This window comes from Physeter macrocephalus, unplaced genomic scaffold, assembly GCF_002837175.3.
Source record: "Physeter macrocephalus isolate SW-GA unplaced genomic scaffold, ASM283717v5 random_539, whole genome shotgun sequence".
Lineage (NCBI taxonomy): Eukaryota > Metazoa > Chordata > Mammalia > Artiodactyla > Physeteridae > Physeter > Physeter macrocephalus.
In genome coordinates, this window is record NW_021145922.1 from 22,107 (window position 1) to 50,000 (window position 27,894).

The following is a 27,894-nucleotide window of genomic DNA, read 5'->3' on the forward strand; positions in this document are numbered from 1 at the left end:
CGGCCATGGCTCACGGGCCCAGCCGCTCCGCGGCATGTGGGATCCTCCCGGACCGGGGCGCGAACCCGGTTCCCCTGCATCGGCAGGCGGACGCGCAACCACTGCGCCACCAGGGAAGCCCCTTCCCCAGCTTTTGACCTGAGCCTTTTCAGCTAGCAGCGGTGCTCTGCAGGGTGTGTGTCGGGTGCTGGGGCCCGGGTCGGGGGTGTGGCCCGGTGACTGGCCTCCGGACGCGTGGAGGGTGGCTGAGGCGTCGGTGGGAAGGCAGCAGTGGTTAGGTGTGGTGACGTGCCCATCTTGGGGCTCAGAGGCCAACTTGGTTTCTCTGGGGATCAGATCAGCAAGCCTGGTTCTCTGCCCTGGCTGCTGAGGGTGGGGAGGGGTGGATTTGGTACTGGCGGTGGCTCTCAGGGAACAGGAGGCGCTGTGGCGCAGGGGAGACCCTAGCGTGGGCTGAGCCGGGAGCGGTGCCTTGGCTGGAGCTCCAGGGTCTTGGTGCCGAGCCGGGAGCGGTGTTGGAGCGGCAGCAGCCCGGCACCGCCGCATCTCGACTGCCCATCCCAGTCAAGGAGGGCGGGGCTCACTGTGGTCTCCGAGGCACGGGGGAGCCTGCTCCCCTGTGACCTCGGGGAGACACCTAATCTTTTGGGTCTCCATTTCCTGGTCTGGTAAAGCAGAGAGCACACGTGAGATAAAGCACAGATGTGCCCAGCACGGCCCCTGGCGTGTGATAAACATCCAGTAAGGGGCAGCCCTCGGCTCCCATCAGATGGGAGCCTGGCCTGGGCACCCCCTGCCTCCACCGCTGGCCGCTTGCCTTGTGAAACAGAGCCGGGGGGCCCACGTGGATCACTGCCCGGTTTCCCCAAGCAGGTGGCCAGCTCCCCGGGGCCTCGCTGCTTGCCTCACCTGCCTCAGAGGCCTCGCCCTGTGTCAGCACTTGGTACAGGAGTCCTGGAAATGCCCCTCTCCCCACCACCGACAGGCAGCTGAGCCCGTGCCTGGGACCGCCAGGGCGGAGGGAAGCGATTGGGCGCCTGAGTGTGGCCGAGGGTGGCCTGCTGCCCCCTTGGTGGCTGAGGGCAGAGGCAGGAGGTGATGACCGCAGCTGTCATTGGTGGCCGGCCGCTATGGGTAGACTCGGGCCAGGGAAGCCTCTTACCCCGCCCACCTCATGGCTGGGCCCAGCGGTGCGTGGTGCGCACACGGGCACCCAGGGCAGGGCGGTGGCCAGATCCCCACTTGCCCTCCCCCGTGCCCTCCCCCAGCCTCACTGCCAGCCTCACTGGGTACCTGCTGTGTACCAGCCACGTGGCGTCTTCCTTCTACCCACTCCACTTCTTCTGCGATTTGCCCCCTTGTACTGAGGAGGCCTGTCTCCCTAAGCCAGCGCCTTCCCCTCTCTGGGCCTCAGCCCTCCCCGCCCACCTTCTGGGGCTGGACCATTCCCAGAACCCCTTTCTGGCTCCCGGTTTCTGCAGGTGGCTGGTCGGGGGCAGGTGTGCCGGGGTGCGCGGGCTGTTCGCCCCAGGGGTCCTGGTGCCCGGAGATAAGCTGGTTGTAGCCAGTATGTCAGCAGCTAATCCGCTAGTGCTCTGGCTGGGGTGGCAGCTGGCAGCCTGCCGCTTTCAGGGACAGCTGTCCTGGAGCGAGGGGACTCAACCTTGTGAATCCATGCTGCTGCCTGCGGGTAAGCCTTCTTCCCCTACTGCCACCGCTTGCTGACCGCACTCCAGGCCAGTGCCGGCAGGCCCGGGGCAGCCGCTGCAGGGGAGCCCGTCCTGCCAGGGGAGCTTCCGGCCTCTCCCCCTCCAGGGCTGCTAACCTCACCCGGGCAACCTTTGCCACTCTGCCTGCAGGTGCCTGCTTGCGCGCCCCATCGTTCCAGGAGAGGGAGCCTGTGAGTCGCTTGCAGGGGGCAAGTCGCTTGCTGGCCGCATCCACCCCCCTGGGGTGGAGAATGGAGCAGGGTGGGGTGTGCACAGCTCACGCGCTGCAGCCCTACCCCTGGTTCCTTATCCTCCTTACCACTGGGTTGCCGGCTCATCAGTTACTTCCACAAATGCTCTGTCACAAAACCTGTGTGTATGTGTTAAAGTAACACTGCTTCAGGCTGTATTTGTTTGTGGTGTTCTCTCCCTTTTCTCCTTCTCTGCCCCTTTTTGCTTTCTTTCCCTCTTCCCTACTGCCTCAGGCTTCCCCCGTCAGCCTCAGAGCCTTGACCCAGAGGTGTACGCTCTCTGAATACTTTAGGGGTCCCCAGGGGCCTTTCAGAATTGGACCTGGCCAACCAGTCCTCCCTCCCCCCGAGTAGTGCTCACAGACACCCCCTTTTGGCCTGTAAATTGGGGGAGGGGGCTTGTGGACTCCCTGAAGGGCCAGCCACAGGTCTGGGCCTAAGAGCCTCTGTTCACATGTCTCCCCGCGTGATGAGACCATTAGCCCTTTGAGAGCAGACACCGGGCCTGCGGCTTCTTTGCGGCATCTCAGCCCAGTGGGCCCTGCTGACTTCGGAGACCCCGACGGCAGACCAAGGGGCTTACAAATGCTGGACTGCGGGGTGAATTTTCAACCTTGCCCCAGCTCAGAGCCCACCTGCTGTGGTCTGTCCAGGCTCTCTGTCCGTCTCTCTCCATCTCCCCCAACACCCTTTCCTCCTGAGATGCATTAAAATGGTGTTAAAAAAAAATCCACCCGAGAGCTCATCTCTATCTGCTAGAAAATGCCACCCACTCATGCTTCTCTCTCTCCTCCAAATAACTTGTCAAAAAAAAAAAAAAATGCCTTTCCCAAATTTCCAAATTTAAAAACTTGCAAGAGGTAGTACAACAAAGGTACCCCAATTCTTCCTCCCAGGTGCCATCCCAGTGTGTGTGTTTTGTCGGTGAAACCTGTGGCTTGAGGAGCCAGCAGGCGGCAATGCCAGGCGGAGGAGGATACAGAGGGCTCTGCTGCAGGCTGGGATGTGGGCAGAATAGTGGAGACCCCAACCGCAGGGGCCTCAGCGTCACGGCACCCAGCCGCCTCCTGCCGCACACGGAGGCCAGGGGATGCAGCTGGTTCAGCGTCCCACCGTGAAAGGGTGGCAGAGCCCAGGTGGGACCTGGCCGTTCCTCCGATGTCAGCCTTTGCCGCCTCTGCCGGCAGCTCATCCTCAAGGGCAGGGCCTTGGCAGGTCTGGCCCAAAACACCCATGGGAGTCTGACCACCAGCTGGCTATGCCCTGTCCCAGGGGTTGCTGGGAAGGTGGTGGCATCGTGGTGGCCCGAGGGAGAGGGCAGCTGTATCAGCAGGGCTCCCCCGAGGGCATGTGCCCGGCGACTCACAGTCAGCAGAATAGATTAGCCTGACCAGGGTTCCTGCGGCTCGGGGATCCCCTCAGCTTCCCTCCCTGCTCAGGAGCGTAGCCCTGGCCACTCCCAGTGCAGCCCTGCACCTTCCTTCTCTCCTCGGCCTCTGCTGAAATGACTTCACCTTCTCATTTCTCCTCCCTGCCTTCCTTTTTCTCTCCCCAGAGGCCATTAACTGCTTGATGAGAGCCATTGAGATATACACAGACATGGTAAGGGTCACTGCGTGTCCTGTCCACCCCGTTCCAAGTCCTACCACCTTGCCGCAGCCTCCCCTCTCCTCCTCCAGCCCTGAGAGCAGGCGGGAGACTGGCAGGGTGAGGGGTGTCACCGGAGCCGGGCTGGGCTGGCTGGGTCCTCACGCAGCTCCGCACCAGCCTGGCCCCTGGTGGCAGCTCCCAGCACGTCACAGGGGCTGACGGCCCCTCCCCAGGTCCTGCCTCTGGCCCCCCACAGGCCGTCATTGTCCTCACTCTAGACGGCACCGCAGTTGGGGTCCTCGCGTATCCGGTGCGTTTCCCCTTACCCAGACGCCCCCCGCCAGCGTCCCCTGTGATTCGGGGAGGGTAGGCAGGGCCCAGAGCCAGCCCAGCGCCCGCCCCGCCCCAGGGAGCACCTCCGTCGACAGATGGGGTCCAGGGAGGCGGCTGCTGGTCTGAGGCCAGGGAGCCGGGACAGTGGGCCAAAGCCAGGCCCTGGCTCCTGTCGACTCCACTTTTTAACCCCTTCGCACTCTACCTTTGTGAGACCCCTCCCTCGGGCAGGAGCGTGGGCCCTGCCTCCTGCCGGGTCCAGGGCCGTGCTGTAGTAGTGTCGTTATAGCAGTGGTAGCAGCTGCCGTGTATTGGAGCAGATGCTCCGAGCTGGGTGGTTTAGTCTCCCCTGCAGCAGCCCCATGAGGTGGGCACTGTTGTCATCCCGTCTGACAGTCAGGAAAGAGGGTCCCAGACAAGAGACGTGACTCGCTCAGGGCCCCACGCCTACCAGCAGGAGCCGCTGAGACCCAAAACTAGTCCTGGCTGAGCCCAGGGCCTTGCCCCTTCCTGCTGCCCTCAGCAAGGAGGTGGCCATGGGCCAGGCATCTGGACCCTCACTGGGTGGAGGCAGGTAGGAGGTGCTCAGCCCCCCTGGGAGCTGGGAGGCATCCTAGGGGAAAGCCCCGGGCGCCTGCAGGGGAAGCTGGAGGGCAGAGGTTGACCTGCGAGAAGGGCTGTGTGGCCACACGGGACAGGGAGGCCAGGAGGGAGGCTGTCTCTTAGGCAGCGGGGAGCCTGTACCAGGTGCCTCTGGGCTGCTCCTTCCGCCTCTCTGGACCATCTGTCACATGCCTCCTTGGGCCAGAACTTCTGGCAAGTCCCTGTGCAAACGTTACCTCGGTGTGCTCCATCTGTCCCCCATGGAGACTGGATGGGGGAGGGACGTGCCCGCCGTCACCACGTCAGGGCAGCACTCGGACCCAGGCCGCTCATGCTACAGCCTCCCTTTTAAGCCCCGTGCCCCTCTGTCTCTTGGGGCCTTCTGCGCACCTTCCTTCCCAGGGGCGGCTGAGGGCTGAGGATCCAGCTTCGGGGACCCGGAGGGGTGTGGTTGAGCTGGGGCGGGGCACTCAGGACGCCCCTCGTCACTGAGGGCTCCTTCCCACGTCTCACCCAGGGCCGGTTCACCATCGCGGCCAAGCACCACATCTCCATCGCTGAGATCTACGAGACGGAGCTGGTGGACATCGAGAAGGTCAGTGGCAGGTGGGGCCTGGCCAGTGGCCAGGGAGGGCTGCCTCGGCCAGTCCTCTGAGACTAGGACAGGACCACGGGGCACCGGCAGAGCCTGGGTAAAGGGCTCCGGTGAGTCCCGGGCCATATGGCGCCCGAAGGTGATGAAGGCTGCATTGGCCCCTTGCCCTCCTCCCACCGCCCGTGTCTCCCCAGGCCATCGCCCACTACGAGCAGTCTGCAGACTACTACAAAGGCGAGGAGTCCAACAGGTACCCCTCCTGCCCGCCCCGGCCCCTCGGTGAGGGCCCAGACCCCGCTACCCCTGACCTCCCTCCCCTCTCTCTGCCCCACTCAGCTCTGCCAACAAGTGTCTGCTGAAGGTGGCTGGTTACGCGGCGCAGCTGGAGCAGTATCAGAAGGCCATTGACATCTACGAACAGGTGGGGGCAGGCGGGGCTCCGGGCCCTGCTCTCCGGGGCGGGCACGGCGCCCCATCCTGCCTGCCAGTGCGCCTCCCGTCTCTCACCCTCCCCGGTGCCCCGCGTTCTCTGCACTCCCGCGGTCTTCCCCACGCCCTCACCCTGTACTCAGCCTGGCTGAGCACCCTCTCCACCCACGACCCCACCCGGCGTCACCGCCCTCTTCCTACACAGGCCCTTCCCACACTCCTCACAGGGCACTTCCCAGGCGGCCCCAGAGTGAGGCCAGCTCTGAAGAACCAGAGTCGGGGAGAGAGTGGAAAGAACTGCGAGGCCCGGGGTAGCCAGAGGCGGCTGAGGAGCCTGCTAGAAGGGGCCCGGGAGGGGGTGTCCCCTGGGTATGCAGGCTCCCCTCTGCTGGGTGGGGAGGGCTGCGGTGGGGAGCCCGGCCGCCCTGGTGGGCTCAGCCTGGCCAGGAGAAAGGCAGGCAGCTGGCCTCGGAGGAGCGCGGGGCGGGCGCCGCCTCTCATGTTCCCGCAGCCTGCCACCCCTCTGCCCACCGATGTGCCAGCCTCCTGTCGGGCCTGACAGCAGGGCCGCCTCTCCCTCCACCATCGCAGGCGCCTCTGGAAGCCCACGGACACCTGGCCTCAGCCCTGTGGCCACGCCCCCCTCCCCATCATGCCCTGGTCCTCGGTCACTCACAGACCGGTTGCTGACTTCCCCAGGGCTGGTCTCTCTTCTCCCTGCGCTCGGGGTCCTGGGTTAACAGGGCCCCACTGGGGAACAGACCCAGTTCCCAGCTGGCCCCCAAGTGCCTGGCAGTGACCCTGGCCCTCTGGCTGCCCGCCTCCTCGTGCCTGCAGGTGGGGACCAACGCCATGGACAGCCCACTGCTCAAGTACAGCGCCAAGGACTACTTCTTCAAGGCGGCTCTCTGCCACTTCTGCATCGACATGCTCAACGCCAAGGTGAGCCCAGGCCCAGGGGCCCACCCAGAGCTTACCCCACGCCCCCACAGGGTGACTGCCCTTGGAGCACAGTGTCTGTCACTAGGCCGAGTCACCTCTTAACCCCTTCAGAGGGTAAGCCCCTCACTCACATCTGGCCCCGGGCATTCGGCCTTTGGGCAGGAAATGCTTGTTTCTATCCCTGATTTCACTCACACAGTCCCTGTAGCCTTTGAGTTTCCAACTCCCGACTTGCTCAGTGCCAGGCTTTTTCTTTTGTGGGAGCACTTTTTGAGTCCTTACTGCACCCCATGAGGTTGATACCATGGTCGCCCCATTTTACAGATGAAGACACTGAGGCTGAAACCAGAGTCTCTTGTTCAAAGCACGTGGCTAGTAAACTGCAGCCCCAAGATTCCAGATCTTTCTGACTCCCAGTGTTGTCATGGTTTGAACCAGAGCCTAGATGCCAGCCCCATTTGTTCTCAGGGCTTCTTAGCAAGAGAGGGGTCAGGGCTGGGTGAGGGGTTGGGGAATGGCCAGGGAGAGGAGCTGGGTTCTGCTGGCGTCTGGGATTTCTTGGGGTCTCCAGCTGCCCCATCCTCAGCCACATGATGCGTCTGAACCCCACCCTTGCTCCCTTTGCCGGCATCCGGCAGGGCAGGTGAGAGCTTGGGCTTTGGGGTCAGGCCAGTTCAGATCCCCAACACGTACCCTGTGCCCTGAGCGGGTCACTGCCACCTCTGGATCTGTTTCCTACTTTCAAAATAGGGTCACCATCGTTTGACCCTCCCTGGGTCCTCGTGAGGGTTACACGTGAGAAGTGCCTGGCGTCAGGCCTGACACATAGGATGTGCTGTTATGAGGCAGTACCAGGCAGTTGTTGCCATTGCCCCTACCCTGGGTGGACCGGGTGCCCGAGAGGCACTGAGCACCGGCCTGGGGAACCCTCCTCCCTCCCCCAGGCCCCCGCCGCCCCCCGTCCCCTGCAGCTGTCTCTGCAGCCAGGCTTGCACTGAGCTCAGCTCCGTGAAGCTGCCACCAGGCACAGAGCCTGGCGTCACTGGAGGCTGGGGAGTGGCGCAGACAGCTGACTCGGGGCTAGAGCGGCCCCCGATCCCCTCGGCTGCCGGGCCAGCTGCTCCAAGGGCCCTTCTTTATTAACTTGTCCCCTTCGTCCTCCTCTCCACCCTCGCCGGCACTCAGCTCGCTGTCCAGAAGTATGAGGAGCTGTTCCCTGCATTCTCCGACTCCCGGGAGTGCAAGCTGATGAAAGTGAGTGCCGGGGGCTCGGGCCGCCCCTTTCCTGCACCTGCGCTCGGAGCAGGGCGTGTGGATGGGAATCTGGAGGCTTGGCTCCGGCTAGCACGATCACCGAGATTTGTACAGAAGTTTTCAAGGGTCTTTTGTTCCCCCCTCGTCTGCCATTTGGGTCTCCGGTTTCTGGGCGAGACGAGATTTGGTCAGCGATGGAGCTGGGGGCAGAGCTGGGAGGCTGCGGGATCTCGCACGCACACAGGCATGCGCGCACACGCGGTGTTCTGTGTTAGTGACTGTCCGATGCGGAGGGCAGGGTTGGAACACAGCCCCTTCCTTCCTGTCAGCGTGGGAGTCCCCCCGACTTTCACTCACCCAGATACTGTGTGTGTTGTGAATCTCATCCAGGGCAGGCCTCAGGCCAGCCTGGGCCCCTGAGCCCCGCCTGCCATTTTCTTGCAGAAATTGTTAGAAGCCCACGAGGAACAGAATGTGGACAGCTACACCGAGGCGGTGAGTGGCTGGCAGGGGTGGGTGCCCTTGTCAGATGTGGTCCCATGAATTTCACCCTTTTTTATCTCCAGCCCCAGTCCCTGGCCATGAATTCCTTTCTCCAGTCGCTCCAGACTCCTCACAAGTAGCCCCAAGAGGTGCGGGGAGTGTTCTCCCCGTTTTAGAGATGATGGCACTGAGGCCTCTCGGGGCCAGAGCTGGGGTTGGAGCCCCTATCTGTCTGCTCCTGAAGGCCAAGGTCTTTGCACCACTCAGAGTCGCCCTGGGTGAGCAGTTAAGGATGTCTCACATCGGGCACTTTGGGTGATCCTGGATGTGCAGGGAGGGAGGGAAGGAGTCGCATCATTCCCCCTCCCCTCCCCGAAAGCAGGAGGGAGGAGGAGCAAAGGGTGCCCGGAGACGCAGCATTGGGAGGGTCCCCCTTTCCAGCAGCTTCTCTGATAGAACCGCCCCAAGGAGATGTTTCTCCCTTTCCTTACCCTGTTCTGAGCTTTCTGGAACTCAGTTACATCCAGCTCAGGTCCACATTAGGTCCTCCAGACTGTTATCTGTCAAGCATGTCTCTCCCTGGGTACCCATCACCAATCGTAGGCCTCTGAATGATGACAGAGACCGAACTCATCAGGTCCATCCCGCCCCAGACAGTCCATCCCGCCGCTTCTTCATGTCTCCAGACCTCAATTTCCCATCCATAAAACAAGAAAACTGGACTTTTTTTTTTTTCAGCTATAAAATCTTTCCTTGCCCCCAAGGGAAGCCTCACGCCCAGGCCAGTAAAGACACAGAAGGGAGCCGCTCCGGCTTGGGTCGGGGCCCATGCCTCCCCTTGCTCCTCCTCGGGGACTGAGGCTGACAGGGACACGCCGGGAGGATCTTGGGAACAGAGACCGTGGGCTAGGATTGGTGACAGGGCGGGAGCTGAGGCGAGGCGCGGGGTGGGCCGCGCCCAGGCCAGTAAAGACACAGAAGGGAGCCGCTCCGGCTTGGGTCGGGGCCCATGCCTCCCCTTGCTCCTCCTCGGGGACTGAGGCTGACAGGGACACGCCGGGAGGATCTTGGGAACAGAGACCGTGGGCTAGGATTGGTGACAGGGCGGGAGCTGAGGCGAGGCGCGGGGTGGGCCGCCCCTCCTGACACCGTCCCCGCGCACGCAGGTGAAGGAGTACGACGCCATCTCCCGGCTGGACCAGTGGCTCACCACCATGCTGCTGCGCGTCAAGAAGACGATCCAGGGCGACGAGGAGGACCTGCGCTAGGCCGCCTGGCCCCCGGGTGCCCGTCTCCCTGCCCCGTCCGCCCGCTCTCCCCCGGCCTGGCCCTCCAGTGAGGATCGAGAGGATCGCGAAGAGCCCAGAGAGGTGGGGCCCGAGACGTTGGCTGCGAGACCTTCCCTCCTCCCCACCCAGGAGCCTCGCACGCCACAGCGCAGGCTCAGCGCTGCTTCGGGGGCCCCTGAGGCCAGGCCCGCTGGCCAGACGGTCACCCTCTGTTCCCGCCGCATCCCTTGCCCCCTGCCCCTTTATTTAAGCCCCCGGAGGTACCCTTCTCCCCCGCGACACACAGAATCTTCGATGCAGACCCATTTGCTGTGGGTGCTGCGGGGGGCCAGGGTCAGCATCTGGCCCCCCATCTCCCAACCAGCTGAGTCGGGAGGTCGGTGTCTGTCTCTCCACCTTTGTCCCCCAGCCGAGCCCTGAGCCCACGTAGCCACCGTGATTGGCTGTCACCGCTGGGGGTGGGCTCCTCCCCCACCCAGCACGGGAGCCCCCAGCCTCCTGCAGCCCTCACCTCTCGGGGGAGCCCCAGGCCCTGGAGCCCCGAGGGCCGCCCCCACGCCCGCCCCTCCGTCTCCACCCTGCGCTTCCAGGTGTTGTCGGTGGGGAGCTGCAGCTGCCTGAGGAAGGAAATAAAAGACAACACTTGTGCATGAGTCTCTCCCTCCTCACCCTTCAGGGCCTGTGTCCCGTCTCCCTGGCCCTCCCGCCTTGGGCTCTGGGCACGCTTTGTGGGAAAGGAGAGGGCAGCCGTAACCAGGAGGATGGGCTGGGTCAGAGCCTAGAGAAGGGGCGGCCCAGGGCTGGTGGGTTTGGGAGCCATGGGCTTGGGATCTTTGAGCTCTGGGCTTTCTGGTCCTTGGTTTCCTTAGCTGGGATGATGGGTGCCAGTGCCACTCCCCCAGAGCTGGCGGGAGGATGGATGCATCACCGGTGATGAGGAGGGGTGGAGGAGGCCCACCAAGTCTTCCAGCCTCACACCCCACGTCCATATTTCCCTGCAGGGAGGGCTGAAAGCCCCAGTGGCACTGTTCCATCTGTCGAAGGGTGGGGGAGGGAGCGGCTTTGGCGGGCGGAGTACAAGGAGGACCGAGTGGGTATGGTGAGTGGGAGAGGAAACAGCAGGAGCCCTTTGCCCAGGAAAGGAGGGCAAGAATCAGCCACCTCCTCCACACTCCAGCACGTGGGCCTGCCTGGCAGGTGGACAGTCTGGTGTGCCTGTGCTTCCAGCCGGCACTGGGCTGGGCCGGGCGCTCCCCGCTTTGGAGTAGGGGAACAGCTGGAGGAGGGTCAGTGCCCAGTTGCAGACTTAGTGTCACAGTATGTGGCATGACGTCAGGAAGTGAACAGGGGCTGCAGAGGAGGTGCTGCCTGGGAAACCAGGGCAGGCTCCTCGGAGAGCTGCTCCAGCCTAGAGCCTGGAAGGAGTTCAGGAAAGGTTCAGGCTCAGTGTGTGTCAAGAGAGTGGCCTCTGTATGACACCCTGCGACACCCTGTCCTGCCCCTCTGTCCCCTTCAGCTTTTCCCACAGCTCTAATCGATTGATAATGGCTGCCTAGAGCTCAGTTAAGACTCCTGAGATCTCAGATTGATTACCAGTGTCTGCCGTGGCACAGGCTGGAGAGTAAGTAGTGTGAGAATCTGTTTGTGCCACCCATGACCTAAATAGTGATTCTCAACCCTGGCTGTGCTTTAAAATATTAAAAGTGCTCAAGCTTGGGTTGCACTCTGATAAACTGTGATTTGATTGAGGTTCCCCACCCTTTTGGTTTTGGAGAGTTTTTCTCCATAGGTGATCCAAACGTGTAGTTAGGGTTGGAGACCACTGAACACGACAGTTCTTTCCTTTCCAACCCATTTGTTTATTCATTCACTCAAACGTGAAGGGAATGTGGTTTCTCGGTTACCAAGGGAGGTAGAAGAAGCCCGAAGAAAACATTGTTCAGAAGCGGCAGAACCAGACCCCACCCCCATTTACTCAGCAAGTATCTACTCAGCACCTACTGTGTGCCACGCCCTGGTTCAAACCCTGGGATTACAGCACTAAATAGCATAACCAGATCTGGAGTGGACACCAACTCCTTTCTTTTCACCACCCTCCAGATCCAGTCTGCCTTTGAGAACTCTCCTCTCAGGTCTCTTATGCAACAGTGTCCCAGGTGCTTGGCAAAGGGCCTGGTACATAGTTTTGGGTTCTTAACATATATACTGAATGCTCGTTCCACGTCAGGCCTTGTGGGCCAGGCGTCGGGGATTTGACTGTGACCAAGGGAGATCCAGTCACTGCCTTCACAGATCTTGCAGTGTGTGTGCGTGCGTGCGCGCGTGTGTGTGTGTGTGTGTTTTCTTTCTGCATGGAAGGGGGTGACAGAAGATTGCTCGAGGTGGCCAGGACAGCTGGCCAACTCATGTCTTCTGGAAATAACATACAGGTATACATAGAGTCCCCAAACCCTTGATGCCCTTCTGGAGACAAAAAAGTATATACAGGAATCCCAGAAGACCTCATCCTGTCTCCACCACTTACTATCATATCAGTCAAGGGACTTATTCTCCCGGAGCCTCAATTTCATTCTCCAGAAACTGGGATAATAAACCTCTTTCCAGAGTTGTTGCAACAAGTTTATGGAGATAAATTCATACAGTGGTCAATAAATGCTGAATAAATGAACGCGGGGTAACAAGAGCAGGGTAGTTGTGAAGATTCAATGAGATAATCAGCCAACATGACTGATAAAGTAGGCTTTCAGTAAAGAAGGTGGGGGTAATTGGCCAGGACAGATAGCTAGAATTTTTTCTTTGGGGTAAGAAGAATGCATTTCACCATTTTAAAGGTGATGTGATTAAAACAAACTATGGAGCTATTGTGTTTGGGTTCCAATACTGACTGCTGCTTCTAGCTGTGTGATCTTAGACAAATTACTTTACCTGTCTGTGCTTCAGTTTCTTCATGGGTAAAACATATCATAGTACCTACCTCAAGCCTGCCTGTGAGTTTTAACTAAAAATTGATAGATGTAAAGCGCTTAGAACAGTCCCTGGCATGTAAGGGCTATATTGAGCATTAAGGTTCTCTTCTTCCGCCTTCCGCACCGCCCACAGCAGGGGCCACCACCTCCCATCTTCAGGGCCTTAATCAGCTGGCGGCAGTCACCTCGGCCCTGAAAAGGACCAGGCAGGAGCGCGCAGGCGCATTGAGGCAAAGTCTGGTGGGACGCCCAAGGGGCCCGGCTGGCAGCCATCTTGGTAAAGGGCAGCGTCGGCAGCTTCTCTACGTAATCAGTCTGCGCGACCGGCCGGCGCCCGGCGGTCCATGGCGTAGAGCGGGCAGCCGCGGCGGCTACGGGGACCAGTGTTTGAGGGGCGTGATGGGGGAGGCGGCCGTGGCCGCGGGGCCTTGCCCGCTGCGCGAGGACAGCTTCACACGCTTCTCGTCTCAGAGCAATGTGTACGGGCTGGCGGGCGGCGCGGGCGGGCGCGGGGAGCTGCTGGCCGCCACCCTTAAAGGCAAGGTGCTAGGCTTCCGCTACCAAGACCTCCGACAGAAAATCCGGCCCGTGGCCAAGGAGCTGCAGTTCAATTACATTCCCGGTGCGTGGCGCCATGGGGCTGGGGGCTTGGAACGTAGTGCTGAGAAGGCTTCTGAGGCTCTGTCTGAGCCAGGTCACCAGGATGGGAGGATGGGAGAGTGGGGTCAGGGTGATGGTGATTGGAGGGGGTCAAGGCTGGTAATCCGGAGGCATTGGGGTCTGATGACAGGGCTAATACGGGCCTGAAGTAGTTAGGGTTCAGGATTCCTCAGACTCAGAAACCAGGATCCCTCCTACCATGGTGATGGTGATGGTGATCAGGACTCACACCGTCCCAGAGGTCATGATAATTTCCGGTGGTCAGAGATGACTGAGTCCTAGAGGTCAGGGCTCACTGTTGATTGGGATTATTGGGGTCACGCGTCTGCCTGAAACGTGAACTTTGAACCGTTCTCTCCCAGTGGACGCAGAGATTGTCTCCATCGACACCTTCAACAAGTCACCCCCAAAGCAGGGCCTGGTGGTGGGGATCACGTTCATCAAGGTACCCAGAGCCCTCCACCTACCCATTTTCTCCTCCTTACTGAGTCTGACCCATATCCCTCTTGCTGCCCCTACTCTCCCCTGAGGCCAGTTTCCTCTCCCAGGATTCAGGGGACAAGGGCAGCCCCTTCCTTAACATCTACTGTGACTATGAGCCTGGCTCTGAGTACAACCTGGACTCCATTGCCCGTAAGTGTGGCCTGGAGGGAAGGAGGGATGGGGAAGGGAGTTGGGGGGGGGGGGCGCTGTCAGGTCCCCTGTGCCCAACTGCCTGTGCTCCCCCTGCAGAGAGCTGCCTGAACCTGGAGCTCCAGTTCACTCCTTTCCAACTGTGCCATGCAGAGTAAGTAAGCCACAGGTGTGATACAATAGGGAGTGTGTGTGTGTGTGTGTGTGTGTTGGGAGGGCAGAGGCTGTAGCAAACTGGAGACCACAAACCTGTCTATAGACAATCAGACTAGTTTGTTTTTTAGAGCATCATGCATTTAAGGTAGCCATGGACCAGACTTGGCTGATGGGCTACCATTTTGTTATCCCTGAACTAGATAATTTGAGAGTGAATTGAGCACCTGTGCTCCAGACGTGTAGAATTCTCAAATTCTAACGATCTAGATTTGGGCATTCCAAGACCCAGAAATGCCAATTTTTCTAGAGTTATAAGCTCTGGGATTCCAAGATTTGAAAGTTCTACAGTTTGATGATCCTGAGATTCTGTAATATTAAAGCCCTAACATTGTCATATTCCAAGGAGATAGAATACAGACTGTCTAGAATACTGATGTTCTAGAATCCCAAAGTATAAGAATTCCATTCTAGAGCTCTGAATTCCAGAACACCAGTGTTCTAGCCGAGGGGTTGGCAAACTTTTTCTTTTAAGGCGCAGCTTCGGGGTCAGATGATCTCTATCACAACTACTCAAGTTGGCCACTGTAGCAAGAAGGCAGCCATTGACACTGTGTACATGAATGGGTGTGTCTGTGTTCCAATAAAACTTTATTCACAAAAACAGGCCGTGGGTTTTAGATTTGCCCTGCAGGTCGTAATTTGCTAACCTCTGGTCTAGCAGATGAGCGTTCTAGAAACTGAAGGTTCTAAAGCACTAATGTTCTGTGTTCTACGATCTGGGTATTCTACCAATTCTATAAGCCTGAATATCCACGATGGCAATTTCCAGAAGTTCTAGCATTTCAAAGGAGACAGAAAACAGAACTTCTAGAACACTGGGGTTCTAGAGTAAAGAGGTGCTAGTGTTCTGAGGTTCTGCAGCCCATTCTAGAGCTCCGTGTTCATTCCTGAATCCACATCCAGAATGAAAATTCCAGCAAGTGAGGGCTCTAGAAACAGAAGGTTCAAACACACTGAGTTTCTGTGATTCTGAGACCAGAAAGTTCTAAAATCTGAGATTCTGTGAGGGCTAGTTTCTAGAATTCTACATCCTGAGATCCTAGCTCTGGATCCAGTGTCTAGAACCCAGAATGTTAGGGTTCTCGCAGGCAAGAGTTTCTGCAAGAGGAGGATTTTAAAACACACGGACTCTATCACACTGGCATTCTAGATTTTTCTGCTTTCAGGGTCCAGGTCGGGGATCAACTGGAGACCGTGTTTCTCCTGAGTGGGAATGACCCGGCCATTCATCTCTACAAGGAGGTGAGGCAGGGGGAGGCTTGGTGGTCAGAGCCCTGCTGGGGCCACCATGGGCTGGCACGGGGCGCAGTGTGTGAGGCTGGCCACTGACTCCAAGCGGGTGGCGGGTCTTGGTTCCCCCAGAACGAGGGGCTGCATCAGTTTGAAGAACAGCCCGTGGAAAACCTCTTCCCAGAGCTCACGAACCTGACCAGTAGGTAGGAGAGGCCCTGACAGAGGCCAGTGGGAACCGGGGCAGGCAGCCTCAGAGAAATCAGGTGGTGGGAATTGACCCCTAAAGAAATCAGGCCCAGCGGAGGCCCAGGGCTCTACCGGAGGTGGGGTGGGGTGGATGCTTCTAGGGAGGTGGAGGTGGGGGCTGGGGCCTGGTGACGGCCCTCAGGCCCCTCTGTCCACCCGTCCACCCCCAGTGTCCTCTGGCTTGACGTGCACAACCTGCCTGGCACGTCCCGGCGACTCTCGGCTCTCGGCTGTCAGAGCGGTTATGTCCGTGTCGCCCACGTAGACCAGCAGAGTCGAGGTGATGGCTGGGGCGGGGGCCCAGGCACGGGGGGCGGGGCGAGGCCGGACTGGGGCAGGGGTGCTCGGGGCTGGGCCCTGAGTCCTCGCCTTCCACGCAGAGGTTCTGCAGACTTGGACGGTCCTGCAGGACGGCCCCATCTCCCGAGTGATCGTGTTCAGCCTCTCGGCCCCCGAGGGTGAGCTCCGGGCAGGGGGAGGCCAGGCTGCGGGCTCGGCTCCTCCGCCAGCATTTGTACCCCTCTCCCCACATGCCCAGCTCCCCACCATCCCTCCCTCCCCCATGTGTGCCCCACTCCAGCCCGGGAGCTACAGTGTGCCCATTCCCTCCCCCCCCGACGCTCCTGAATTTCAGCCCCAGCTACTTGCCCCTCTGGTGGTCTGACTTGAGCTTTTACCCTGGAGTTGAACTTCTGCCTTTCCCTTGGTGGTCTGACCTTCACCGCTCACACTGTTAACTTCCTCTGACCCCCCGTCTGTGGCCTCTTCACTCTGTCTCTTGCTGCCATCCAAGTCCAGGCTTTTGTCACAGACTCAGCGCTGTCCCCCCACTCGCGGTCTCTCCTTTCGCCCCACATGTTGATCTGTTCCTCTTACTGCCGTCTGTCCTTCTCTGGCGTTTCTCTTGGCCTGACCTCTGTGGTCTGTCTTCTGCCCCTTCCGCTGTGGTTTATCCCCTGATGCTCTCACTGTGGTCTAACCACGGACTTTTGTGCTGTCACCTGACCTTTGTCTCTTCTACCCTGGTGGTCTAACCTTGGACTTTTTAAACTGTCATCCAACACCTCTCCCTCCTCCTGGCATCTGACTTCCATCATTCGCTCGTGGTCTAACCTCTAACCCTCCCCCTGTAGCCCAATCTCGGGGGTCTAACGTGTGTTCCTCTCAGGAATGGATGGATGGGGAGGAGGGAGGAGGAGCCTGGAACCTGTCCCCTCACGCTTCCCCCCGCCATTCACGTTCCTTCTCCAGAGACCGAGGAGAGGCCACGGCGGGAGGAGTACAGCGTGCTGGTGGCCAGCATGTTGGAACCAGCGGTGGTGTATCGGTGAGGGCCACGGGGCACGTGGGTGCGGGCTGACCTCATGCCTTTGCACGGTGATCTAACCTTGTCATCCTCCGCAGAGAGTAAAGCTTTGGGTGTAGTGGTTCAGGGCTGGGCAGGTAAAGGTGTCTGTGTCCCGGGAAGAGGAGCATGAGTGTTTAAGTCTGGAACTTGTAGGGCGTGTGCTGAGGCCTCGGGTGGGAACCGAGCTGTCCGGTCCCCCTGGGGTGGGTGGACAGAGCATGTTGGCGAGTGTTTAACCACAGGCTCCATGTGGGAGAAAGCCCTGGTTTATAGGATCTGCCCATTTCGGTGGTGTCAACACTCCCACCTCAGTGGATTTTGAGCCACCAACGTGATGCCAAGCCGCTCACAAAGTTTCTGAAAATTTCCCAGTCGGCTCCCGTGAGCCAGTGCGAGCCAGCTGTGCACAGCTGGTGGGCGGTGAAGGTGTCCGGGCTGGGGCTGAGCTCTCAGGCTTCAGGGGGCCTTGTGGGTGTCCAGACTGGAGACAGGGGGGTCACCAGAGGGAACGGTGTGGGTTTCCATTTGGGAGCGAGACGGTCCCACCTCCAGGGGACAGTGTGGGTGTCCAGATCAGAGACAGTCTGTGCTCCCCTTGGTGGATATGAGGATGTCTAACTTGGAGACGAGGGTGTCCAGGCTTCAGGAGGAACAGCACATCCAGACCTGACCCGTGAGGGTCCGGTGCTAAGGGTGGCGGGCACCGCGGTCGACCTCAGTCTCCCCGCCGTGGTCGGACCCTCAGGGACCTGCTGAGCCGGGGCCTCGAGGACCAGCTTCTCCTGCCTGGCAGCGACCAGTTTGACAGCGTCCTCTGTGGCCTGGTCACCGACATCGATTTGGATGGGCGGCCGGAGGTCCTGGTGGCCACCTACGGACAGGTGGGACCGGAGGGATGGGGCTGCCATGGCCTGTGTCCTCTGCCTCCTGCCTCTCCCCGTGTGACCCCAGTCTCCTGCCCCTGCAGGAGCTGCTCTGTTACAAGTACTGCAGCCCAGAGCGCGGGCTCCCCGGGGCCCAGCGTCGCTTCCGCTTGCTATGGCAGCGGAGCTTCTCTAGCCCCCTGCTGGCCATGGCGCACGTGGACCTGACCGGTGACGGGCTGCGTGAGCTTGCTGTGGTCTCCCTGAAGGGCGTGCACATCCTGCAGGTAGCCGGGGGCCCCTGAGACGGGGCCTTAACACCCGCCTTATTGAGGGCACGTCCTCACGGGAGAGGGGCAGTCGGGCCTCGGCCCGATCCCTCTGGAAACTGGAGCCTGGGCCCCGCTTCGGGCAAGGGGGTCATTGGCTGCAGACCCCCTCTTGGAGGAGGCAGGCGGTTCCTGTTGCTCAAGGAGAAGGGAGGTGCTGGGGGCACTCAACAGCCAGGGGTGAAGGCGGCTCAGCCGCAGCATCCATCACCCCCGGCCCCCTGGCCTCCCTCAGCCTCCCGAACATCTCTACTTTGTTCCGCCTGCTTTGACCGTGGCCCTTCCCTGTGGCCCAGCCCGGATCTGCCCCCGGGGCCTGACCTGCACTCTCCCACTGCGCCCTAACCTCGGCCCTCCTGCTGCAGCCACCCTTGCTTCCACCTGTGTGACCAGCTTCATTGTGCCTGCGGTCTAACCTTCCGCCTCCTTCTCCAGCCAGTCTCCAGCTTTCTGCCATAGTCTAACCTCAAACCCTTCCACTTTGGTCTAACCACTGAACTTTCTACTGTGGTCACGCCCGTGACCTGTGGTCTAACGTCCAGCCTTCTCCTGTACTTTGACCTCTCACCCTCCGACAGCAGCTTAACTGCCCTTACGGTTTCATATCCAACCATTCCAATGGCCCAAGGTCCAGCCTGGAACCTTCCGTTTCTGTTTAACCTCCGACTAATATGTCTGACCTCTGACCTTTTCACTACGGCCCGGCCCCAGCCCTTCAGCTATGAGGTACCTCTGTTTCCTGATCTGGTGTTTGCCCACCCCTTCCCTCTGGTCTGACTCCAGGCTCCTTTCCCATGTGGTCTAACCTGGGTTCTTTCTACTGGAGTCTAACCTTACTGTCCCCACCGCAGGCTTTGCTGGGGCCTTTTCCTTCAGTCTAGTCATCAGCGGAATGGTCCAGGTTAGACCTCATAAAGATAGAGGTTGGACCCCAGTGGCCAAGTCTGAGGTTGAACCACAGTACGTGGGACAAAGGTTAGACCCTCGAGTAAAACGGAATGAGGAGAGGTCTGAGGTTAGACCGCAGTGGACAGGGCTGTGGTCCATCTGTGGGAGAAGGGGCTTCCCTTCTGCTGTGGTCTCAGCCTCCCAGCATCCCCCACTGTGATCTCCCCTCCATCCCTTCTCTCAGGGGCTGACTTCAGACCCTCCAACCAGGGTCTGGCTCCGTCCCTTGTGTGGTGACATAGTCCTCTCTTTTCCGCTTTGCTTTGCTCCTTCTCCGTCCTGTGGGCCTAACCTTTTCTGCCAGGGTCTCACCTTTGCCCCTCCTGCCGTGGACAAACCGCAGCCTCTCTCGGGTGCTCAAGCCTCACCCCCATATAATGCGAGCTCTCCTTTGTGTTTGTTTGTTTGTATGTTGGGGTATAGTTGTTTTACAATGTTGTGTTATCTCCGTTATGTTTTGATCCATCCCCGTCCCCTCCACCGAGTTCTAACCTCAGACCCACACATCTGGGGCTGGGCTTTGTCCCTTCCCCCGGAAAGTCACTGAAGGCCGTCCCCCTGGGTCTCACCTTCACCCCATCACGGAGACCCATTCTCACCCCACACACGGACCTACCACGGTGGCTGCGCTCTCAGCCTCTGGGGGTTGGGGGGGCGTGTAACCTGCACCTTGCAGCTCTGTCTCAGCCCTGCCCTCCTCTCTCATTGCCCACAGCACAGCCTGATCCAGGCCTCGGAGCTGGTTCTGACCCGGCTTCGGCACCGAGTGGAGCAGAGGAGACGTCAGCCACAGAGGCTGGGGGACAGGGTGGGTGCCGGGCCTGCTGAGACCCCGGCCTCCTGAGCGCCCACCCGCTGCCCACCCCAGGCCTGCCACAGTTCCTTGGGGCGCCCGCCTCCAGCTCTTCATGGCCCGGGAAGCATCCTGAAGGAGGCACTGGTCTCCCCAGACACCCCAGGGTGGCGGAGCGGTGGGTCCTGCTCTGGCTCCGCCCCAGCGTGCCCTGTGACCCCCACTCCCCTCTCTGTGCCTCAGTGTCCCCACTTGAAGATGGGATGATCCCACCCCACCCCGCCTCTATCCCCTTGAGACTCTGTCAGTGGTGATTATTTCTGTGTCCAGAGGAACCAAACTTGCGCTCGTCTCCATTCTTTCGTTCGGCACACGTCTGATGAGGACCAGCTGTCGCCGGGCTCTGTGTCGGGAGCCGGGCTCACCCGGCAGAATGGAGGGAGGGGACTTTGGGCATTGGGGATCCACGGTCAGACCCAGCAGCCGGACTGAAGTGGGATCGTAGTGTAGATTTCAGAGGCAAGAAGGGAAGTTAGGCCCTACAGGAAGTTAAACCTCCATAGGAAAGACTGTAGAACATAAGGGAAAGGTCTGTAGGGTTAGACCTCTGCCAGTGAACTGAGGTTAGAGCCCAGTGGAAAGCTCTGGATCTGAGGTCAGGGCTCAGTGGGGAGATAAGGAAACTGAGCCTCCGAGGAGAGGATGTGGGTGGAAAGGACTGTCACGGGGGAGCCATGGTCAAGTTGTAGCAGCGGGTCTGAGGCCAGACCCCCTGTGAATAATGCTGAAGTTCGACCCTAGCAAAAATTACTATGGTTAGACCTTGCGCCAAGAGCCAAGGTTAACACCCAGCAGAAGTGAGTGATCGATTTAGATCTCAACTGGGGAGTCCTGAGGTGAGCCCCAGGCTACACTGTCCTGGAAAGGGCTAAGGGTGGGCCTAGTTGAAAAGCCCAGGGGATTGGGGGACCGGGAAGTGGGAGACAAGGCTAATTTCCCTACCCCGTGGCTGTAGCGATTGCCCCTCCTGTGGCCACTTCCCTGGCACGAGGAGAAGGAACTGAGGCCTACGTCACAGGGACCACTGGAGGGCGGGGACGACAGAAGAAGTCTTGCCAGGAATAGAATCGGGTCGGGAGAGTGGGGGAGCAATTCCTGAACGGGGTCCAGGCTGGTTGTGGGTGAGAGTTCCTTCCTTGCTGCTGCAGGGTTTGGGTGGGACCCCTGCTTCCTGGGGGGTGGGGGGGGTGGGGCAGGCACCACGGTCGTTCTAGCCATCTGTCTACTTCCTGCCATGGAAGTCCACCTGTCAGTCTGACCATCTGCGCTGACAGTGAAGACTAAGCTCCCGGTGCCCCACGGTGGGTCTTCAGGAGGCTGGAGCCCACCGATTCTTGGCCACCCCTGTCTTCTCCTCACCTCCCAGAACCCAAGCGTGGGAAATCGCAGGGAGCCAGAGCTGGGTCGTCTCCCTCCTCTCCTGGCAGTGGGCCCGGGGGTGTCCAGCCAGCACCGGCGGTGGGCATGGGCCATTGGCAACGTCAGGGTCTCCCTCCTGCTGCCCGTCTGCAGAGGCTGAGTGCTCCATCGCTTCCTGTCCGGGGCGGGAGTGGGACCCTAGGGTGGGATTTGGGGCATTTAAGTGGTGATGTTCTGGGTCTGTGAAGTGTGTGCACGTGTGTGCACGTGTGTGTGTGTGTGTGTGTGTGTTCACCATTTCAGGACTCGTGAGTTTGTGTTCCCAGCGCCTGCCTGGTCCTTTGCAGCCCGCTGCCTAACTTCTTACCAGCCCCTCAGTCTGGGGCAGTGTGTAGTGTGGCAGTTAGGGGAGAGCCTGAAGCCACACTTCACTACTCCGTGCCTCAGTTTCCCCATCTGTAAAATGGGGCTAGTAGCGTTTACCTCACAGGGCTTTTAGGAGGGTCAGTTGTGTCAACATGTGTCAAGCACTTATTAAAAATGTTCTAACAACGCCTGGCACGTGGTAAGGTCTGGAAGCCCCTTGTGAATGGCAACTGTTGTTATTATTATTAATGGTGTCTTTGTGGTTGTTTCTGGCTGGCTTTGTCAGCAGGCGCAGCATGTGAATTTGGATCTGACTCTGGCTAAAAACGTTTTTGCCCTCCCCCCAGTTCTGGGAGCCTGTGACTATTTGTAGCTGTTTTGCCTCGTTGGCCCTTGTAAGGATCAGCGAGTGTGTGTGTCTGTGTGTCTGTGTGTCTGTGTGTCTGTGTGTGCGCGCGCGCGCGCGCGCCCCCTCCGCCGCTGTCCCTGGCCTGTGGTGCTGAACCCAGAGTGTGGGAGGGAGGCTTGGGCTGCTTCATCTCCCCCACCCCACCCCCCGCCCCTCCTCTCTCCAGGCCCCGCCCCGGTCCCCCGCGCCGGCCTCCCCTCCTCCCTCTCTAGCCGACTCCCCCTCCCCCGAATCCCTCCCCCCTCCTCCTCTCCTCTCCTCCCTCTCTCCCCTCTCCCTCCCCTCCTCCCTAGCTCTCCCTCTCAGTCCCCAGCTTATCCCTCTCTCTCTCCGGCTCTCTCCCTCTGTCGGGCGGAGTCGCCCACCACTGCCAATACAGTGCTGAGGGAACCTGCTCTAGGCTGTAGCTGCAGGTAAGGGACCCCCAGTTAGGGGGGGCTTGGGGGAAGGATGGTGTTACCCCAGGTGGGTGGAGGGGGGCGTCTGGGGAGCCCGGAGCCACTTCTCCCTGAGCTCCGTTATAGGGGATGGGGGGCTGCGTATCCCGGGCGCGGGTACCAGGGCCCTAACGGGCGGCAGGGGCGCCGCCAGCAGTCAACATCCTCATCCCCTCGTGCGCCTCAGGGAGCATGGCGGGCTGGGGAGGGGGTGCCTCCCGGGCAGCGAGGGGGTGAGAACACCCCACCCTGTCTGGGGCAGCACCCGCACTCGCGTTCTCCGCCTCCACCTCCGCCCCCGCCTTCCTGTGTCTGGGTCTCGTCTCTCTGTGTCTCCACATCTCTCAGGGGTCTCTGTCCTGCGGAGTCTGGACGCCTCTCCGAGTCCCTTTCCCTGTCTCCCTCAGTCTCACTCTTGTCTCTGTCTCTCTCTGTGCCTGGGTCTGTTCCGGCTTTCTGTCTCTGAGTCCTTGGCTCCTCTCTGCTTTCCTCTTTCGCCATCTCTGTGTGTTTCCCTCTGTCTCTGTCTCTACTGCCTCAGCTTTCCCATGTCTCTGTCTCTGTCCATCTCCGCGTGTATCTTCCTCAATCTTCCTTGCTTCTCATCTCCATCTCCGTCTCTAGGACCTGGTCTCTCTCTCTCTCTTTCTCTTTCCTCTCCGCTTCCTCTCCCTGCTTAACTGCCTCCTACACACCTTTGTCTCCGCCCCTGGCAAGGGGAGACCTGGGGGAAGAAGACCCGCCCCGCCCCCTGCCGCCGCCCCAGAGTGGGCTCCCCCAGGAGGCCCGGAGTCCCCCAGACTCCTCTCCCTTCCTCAGCCGAGCTCCCCCCATCCTCCCGCTGGCATCCGCCCGTCCCTCCCCTGAGGATAGAGCTCCTCTGCCCTCCCCTGCCTTATTTCTGGCATCCTGAGGCCAGTCCTTCTTGCAGTCTAACCTGTACCCTTTGTAGAGGAGACCGAACCAGTCCCGTCTGCAATCTAACCTCCCATTCCTCTTCATATTGACTGGACCAGTCCCTGCTGCAGTCTAACTTCCATACCTCTTTTGCCGTTTGTCCATTTCTGGACTCATTCATTCTTTTGACAATTACTGAGCACCTTTCCTGCTCCCGGCACAGCTCTAGGTACTGGGCCAGGCCAGTCCTTCCTGCAGTCTCGCCTCCATCGTCTCATGGTGTGCCAGCCCCAGACCTGTCTCCCAGCGGGGCTGGAGCTCAAGAGCTTCTCCACCGCCCCTTGGGGGCTCTGAGAGGGCCCTTCTGAGTCTAGCGTTCCCTGGCCAATACATCCTCTTCTTTTCTGTTGGGAAGGGGGCCCCAGAGAAGGCGGGCGAGATGAGAGGTGTGGGGTTGAGCCTGTAGCCCACGCCGCGGTGGGGTGAGGTCCACGAGTGCCCACGTGCGATTCCAGGTGGGTTAAAACAGGCACCCGCTTAGGAGTCCCACACCTTCCGTTCCGTCTCTTCTCTGCCCCTGACTTGAAGCTCCATGACTTGGCCAAGCTCTTTGCCCCCCCCCAGACCTCAGTTTACCGATCGGCGTACCATAGCCTGAACACTGCGACTGTGTGCGTCTGTGTGTGATCCCCAGGCTGGGACATTGCGTGCAGGCGGGAGAGCCCGGCTTACCCTGGAGCAGTAAGCGTGCATGTTTAGAAGGCCGTGTCCCCACCGAGAGCAGGCAGCGGGCACCCCCTGCGCCCAGCCTGAGCGCGGCCAGGAACCATCACCCCCCTTACCGATGTGAGGGACTTGAGGGAGGGGGTCCCCCCGGCCTGCCAGACTGACTGCCTCACCCCGCTCAAGCTTGCAGCCCCACCCTGCAGATGAGGTCTCCGAGGCCCCGAGAGGTGGGTGAGGCAGAACTGGGGCACTCACCACTCACCCAGCTGGCCACCGGCCCACGAGGGAGGGGAGAGGTGGCCCCAGGAGACGGTGCCTGCCATCTGCCCTCCGGAGTCCCACGCCGGCCTCCACGTGATGGTTTTGCCCCTGGATTCTAAACCCAGATTAGGTTTCAGGGCTGCTCATGGAGCGAGGGAGGCAGAGACAGGAGCCTCAAGAAGAGGGAACCCAGCTGTCCCCAGTGACAGGGCTCAGACCTCTTCCTGGTTCCTTTAACAGATATTTATCTAGTGCTTTCTCTCCCCGACCCCTTCTTCCCTAAGGCCCCAGGGAGAGGAAACCAGGTTTTGCAGGAAAAGGCACTGAACCAGGCTTGAGGACTGGGGCGGGAGGGACAGGTGGTTGGACTTGAGGGAGGACTTCCCAGGCCATGGGCCTTCCCTGAGCGAGGGAGTGAGATGCTATAGATGAATTCTTGACTCCCACGTGGACCTGGTTTCTCCTGAAAGCTGGGGGGAGGGGAGGGGGGGAGGGAGAAGAGAGCGTGAGTCTTTGCCTTGGATCCCGGTGGGTTTGTAGTCATGCCTAAGTCGTTGCTAATCAGGGGGCTGCTAATTAGATGTATCATCAGGGGCCTTGCCGAGGGGGCTAATTGTGCGGTGGCCCTTTAAGAATCACCCCGCCCCCTGCCCCCTTACACACACACACACACACACACACACACACACACTCTTCAGGGAAGTCCTGCCAACATTTTGCCTCCCTCCCCCAAAGGAGCCAGCTCCCAATCCGTGAGGACATGGGCGTATGTTGGGGGCAGGCTGTGGGTTAGACCGTGAGAAGAACTTTTCAGACAGAAATGGACGTTACCGGGAGAACTGAGGCTGGTGGCCAGGAGAGGGGTCGGGGAGGGCGGAAGCCCTGAGGACCCCTGCCTTCCTCTCTCAGTCCCGGTTGATAGGCTGCGGGGTTACCGTGACAACACAAGGGTGGGGCAGGGGAGCTGGAAGTCAGGACCACTCTTGGAGAGAGAAACTGGGAGCTGCAGACTGGGCGCTGGGGGACGTCGGGCAAGTTATTTAGCCTCTCTGAGCCTTGGTCTTCTCGTCTGTGAAATGGCTGGGGACTCCCCAAAGTGGGATGGTGTCATTTCAAACAGAGTGGCCACGGAAGGTGACATCTGAGTGGAGAGCTGGAGGAGACGAGGGAGCGGATATGTGGGGAAGAGTGTCCCAGGAAGGGGGAACAGCAGGTGCAAAGGCCCTGACGCAAGAACTTGCCCGAGGAACAGCAAGGAGGTGGTGTAGCTGGGGCCAAGTGAGGGAGGGGGAGAGAGAGAGAGAGATGAGGCCAGAGAGGGAATGAGGGGGCCAGATTGTGCAAGACCTTATGAAGCGGGGAGGGGACTTTGGTGTTCTGAGTGAGACCAGAGCCATGGAGGGTTCTGATCAGAGGGGAGGATGTGAACTGATTGGCACTTTTAAAGGAGACCTAGACACAGAAATAGCCACTCGAACCCAGGACCAGAGGCAGGAAGAGAAGTATTCACCCCACACCCACAGTGTGGGGTCCAAAAGCCCAACCTAGGACCTCATGTCACAGCTTCTAAGGAATCCCGCACCTGCCAGAGACCCGGGGATGCTGGAGAGAGACACCTGCCAGCATTGTGGGGAAGGATGTCAGTGAGAGACCCTCCAGCAGCCCCTCCCCAGCCCTACGTGAGACAGACAAACAAAGCACCTGCCACAGCCCAAATCCCAAGCAGGAGCCCTCCGAGCAACAAGTTGGAAACCACAGGAATCACAAAATGAGTTGAGGGCCCCCCCCCAGCCCCTTGCCTCTCCCACTAACTTACTCAGTCTGTGTTCTTTTGCGCCTGACTTCACTCTTCCGTGGCATGTCTGTGAGATTCATCTGCATTGTTGGGTGTATCAGTTGCCCGCTCCCTTTTCAGTGCTGTATAATATTCCACTGCGTGACTATCCCGCCATGTACTTCTCCATGTTCTTGCTGATAGGAATCTGGGTTGTTTCAAGAGGGGAGCCATTATAAATGAAGCTGCTGTGAACATCTGTGTATGTGTCTTTTGACGAACACTTGACTTATTTCTCTTGGGTACATACCTGGGAGTGGAATTGCTGAGTCCTAGGATGCTTGATGTTCAGCTATAGTTTCGTGCAGTGGTTTGACTCCCATCAGCAGTGCATGGTGTCTTTATCTTTCTGTGTCTCTCTCTCTTGGTCTCTGCCTGGCGCTCTCTGTGTCTCTTTGTGACCCTGTCTCTTTGAATCCCTGTCTCTCTTTGGCTCCCCCAGTCTCTCTCCTCCCTCTGTTAGTCCTCAGCTTCTCCCCCATTCTCCGACCCCAATGAACCTTGACTCCTGAGCAACAGGGAGGGGTTTGCTCCCCTCACCCAGACTTCCTCCTCCCCCACAGGACCCTGACGCCCTCCATGGCTCCCCTGGCCTTGGTGGGGTTCGCGCTCCTCCTGGGTACTCCCCCATGCTCAGGGGCAGCCACCCCGACCCCCTCCCTGCCGCCTCCCCCAGCCAACGACAGCGATGCCAGCAGCATGGGGGGCTGCCAGGGCTCCAACCGCTGCCAGCCAGGGGTCCTGCTGCCCGTTTGGGAGCCCGATGACCCGTCGCTGGGGGACAAAGCAGCGCGGGCCGTGGTCTACTTTGTGGCCATGGTCTACATGTTCCTGGGTGTATCCATCATTGCCGACCGCTTCATGGCATCCATCGAGGTCATCACGTCCAAGGAGAAGGAGATCACTATCACTAAGTCCAACGGCGAGACCAGCGTGGGCACCGTCCGCATCTGGAATGAGACTGTGTCCAACCTCACACTCATGGCCCTGGGCTCCTCGGCCCCTGAGATCCTGCTGTCTGTTATCGAGGTCTGCGGCCACAACTTCCAGGCGGGCGAGCTGGGCCCGGGCACCATCGTAGGCAGCGCTGCCTTCAACATGTTTGTGGTCATTGCTGTGTGTATCTACGTCATCCCAGCCGGTGAGAGCCGCAAGATCAAGCACCTGAGAGTCTTCTTTGTCACCGCTTCTTGGAGTATCTTCGCCTACGTCTGGCTTTATCTCATCCTTGCCGTCTTTTCCCCGGGTGTGGTCCAGGTGAGCAAGGACCCACAGACATCTCCTTGGTGCATGTGTGTCAGCAAAATCCAGAGGGGTGGCTCCCCGGGCTTAGGGAGTCAATGCCTGTATTTGCAGAAATGCATGCTCACGTCTGAGAGGGCCGCCAGGTATGGTTGTGCAGGTCACTCACTGCACAAAGGCATAGGGCCGGAGAGGGCAAGTTGGGACTGGAGTCCAGTGGGTGCTCCCAAGCCAGGTCTGGATGGCACTGCAGATCCTGGAAAGGGCTCATCTGCGCAGTATGGGGTGCCATTTTGCAATATGCCCATCCAGAACTCTCGCAAGGGGGCCATATGTGCTAAGAGTTCTAGTGATCCGTGTAATGCATACGACAGTCTAGCCAGGTATTTGCCAGGTATGGTCACACATGTTTTCCTATACTCCCTGCCTTTTGCATAATTTATTTCCACTTTGGCAGTAAGACATCCTCCATTTGCATAATTCGCGTTACACTTGCATAATCCGGCCTTGTGTCTTCTGACAGTGCTAACTCGGGTAACTTGGTGTAACTTGGTGCAATTTGCAGAGTTTACCCATGGACTTTGCATAGA

At 59.6% G+C, this 27,894-nt stretch overlaps 3 protein-coding genes across 4 annotated transcripts in view; all 3 read left to right on the forward strand.

The window, feature by feature from the left end:
* Positions 1-10,127, forward strand: part of NAPA (NSF attachment protein alpha) — a 27,460-nt gene extending 17,333 nt beyond the window's left edge. Inside the window, exons 4-11 of one of the 2 annotated variants that reach the window (XM_024132453.2) lie at positions 3,516-3,562; positions 5,004-5,081; positions 5,276-5,331; positions 5,418-5,502; positions 6,348-6,452; positions 7,638-7,706; positions 8,151-8,201; positions 9,356-10,127. In XM_024132453.2, the coding sequence (XP_023988221.1) occupies positions 3,516-3,562; positions 5,004-5,081; positions 5,276-5,331; positions 5,418-5,502; positions 6,348-6,452; positions 7,638-7,706; positions 8,151-8,201; positions 9,356-9,457 (593 nt within the window). In that variant the 3' untranslated portion in view covers positions 9,458-10,127. The other variant, XM_028485981.2, reaches the window with a different exon arrangement.
* A 944-nt stretch (positions 10,128-11,071) lies between these two features.
* Positions 11,072-20,055, forward strand: KPTN (kaptin, actin binding protein). Its single transcript, XM_007102746.4, has 12 exons — positions 11,072-13,066; positions 13,467-13,549; positions 13,653-13,737; positions 13,837-13,891; positions 15,120-15,195; positions 15,316-15,389; positions 15,603-15,712; positions 15,813-15,890; positions 16,684-16,759; positions 17,526-17,661; positions 17,748-17,930; positions 19,636-20,055. Exons 1-12 carry the CDS (start codon positions 12,844-12,846, stop codon positions 19,762-19,764), a joined length of 1,308 nt encoding a protein of 435 aa, XP_007102808.1. The 5' UTR covers positions 11,072-12,843; the 3' UTR covers positions 19,765-20,055.
* A 6,586-nt stretch (positions 20,056-26,641) lies between these two features.
* LOC114485150 (sodium/calcium exchanger 2-like) lies at positions 26,642-27,450 on the forward strand (the record flags this gene model as incomplete). The annotated part of the gene is made up of 1 exon (XM_055083208.1): positions 26,642-27,450. A coding segment is annotated over exon 1 (809 nt), but the record flags the coding sequence as incomplete, so codon positions are not given.
* Positions 27,451-27,894: the final 444 nt, after the last annotated feature.

What these genes read in the sequence shown, in the direction of transcription:
- KPTN (XM_007102746.4), top strand. Translation starts at nt 12,844, where the DNA reads ATGGGGGAGGCGGCCGTGGCCGCGGGGCCTTGCCCGCTGCGCGAGGAC. An exon ending in CTCACGAACCTGACCAGTAG is followed by an intron (nt 15,390 to 15,602) that starts GTAGGAGAGGCC and finishes GTCCACCCCCAG; the next exon opens with TGTCCTCTGGCTTGACGTGC. An exon ending in AGGGCGTGCACATCCTGCAG is followed by an intron (nt 17,931 to 19,635) that starts GTAGCCGGGGGC and finishes CATTGCCCACAG; the next exon opens with CACAGCCTGATCCAGGCCTC.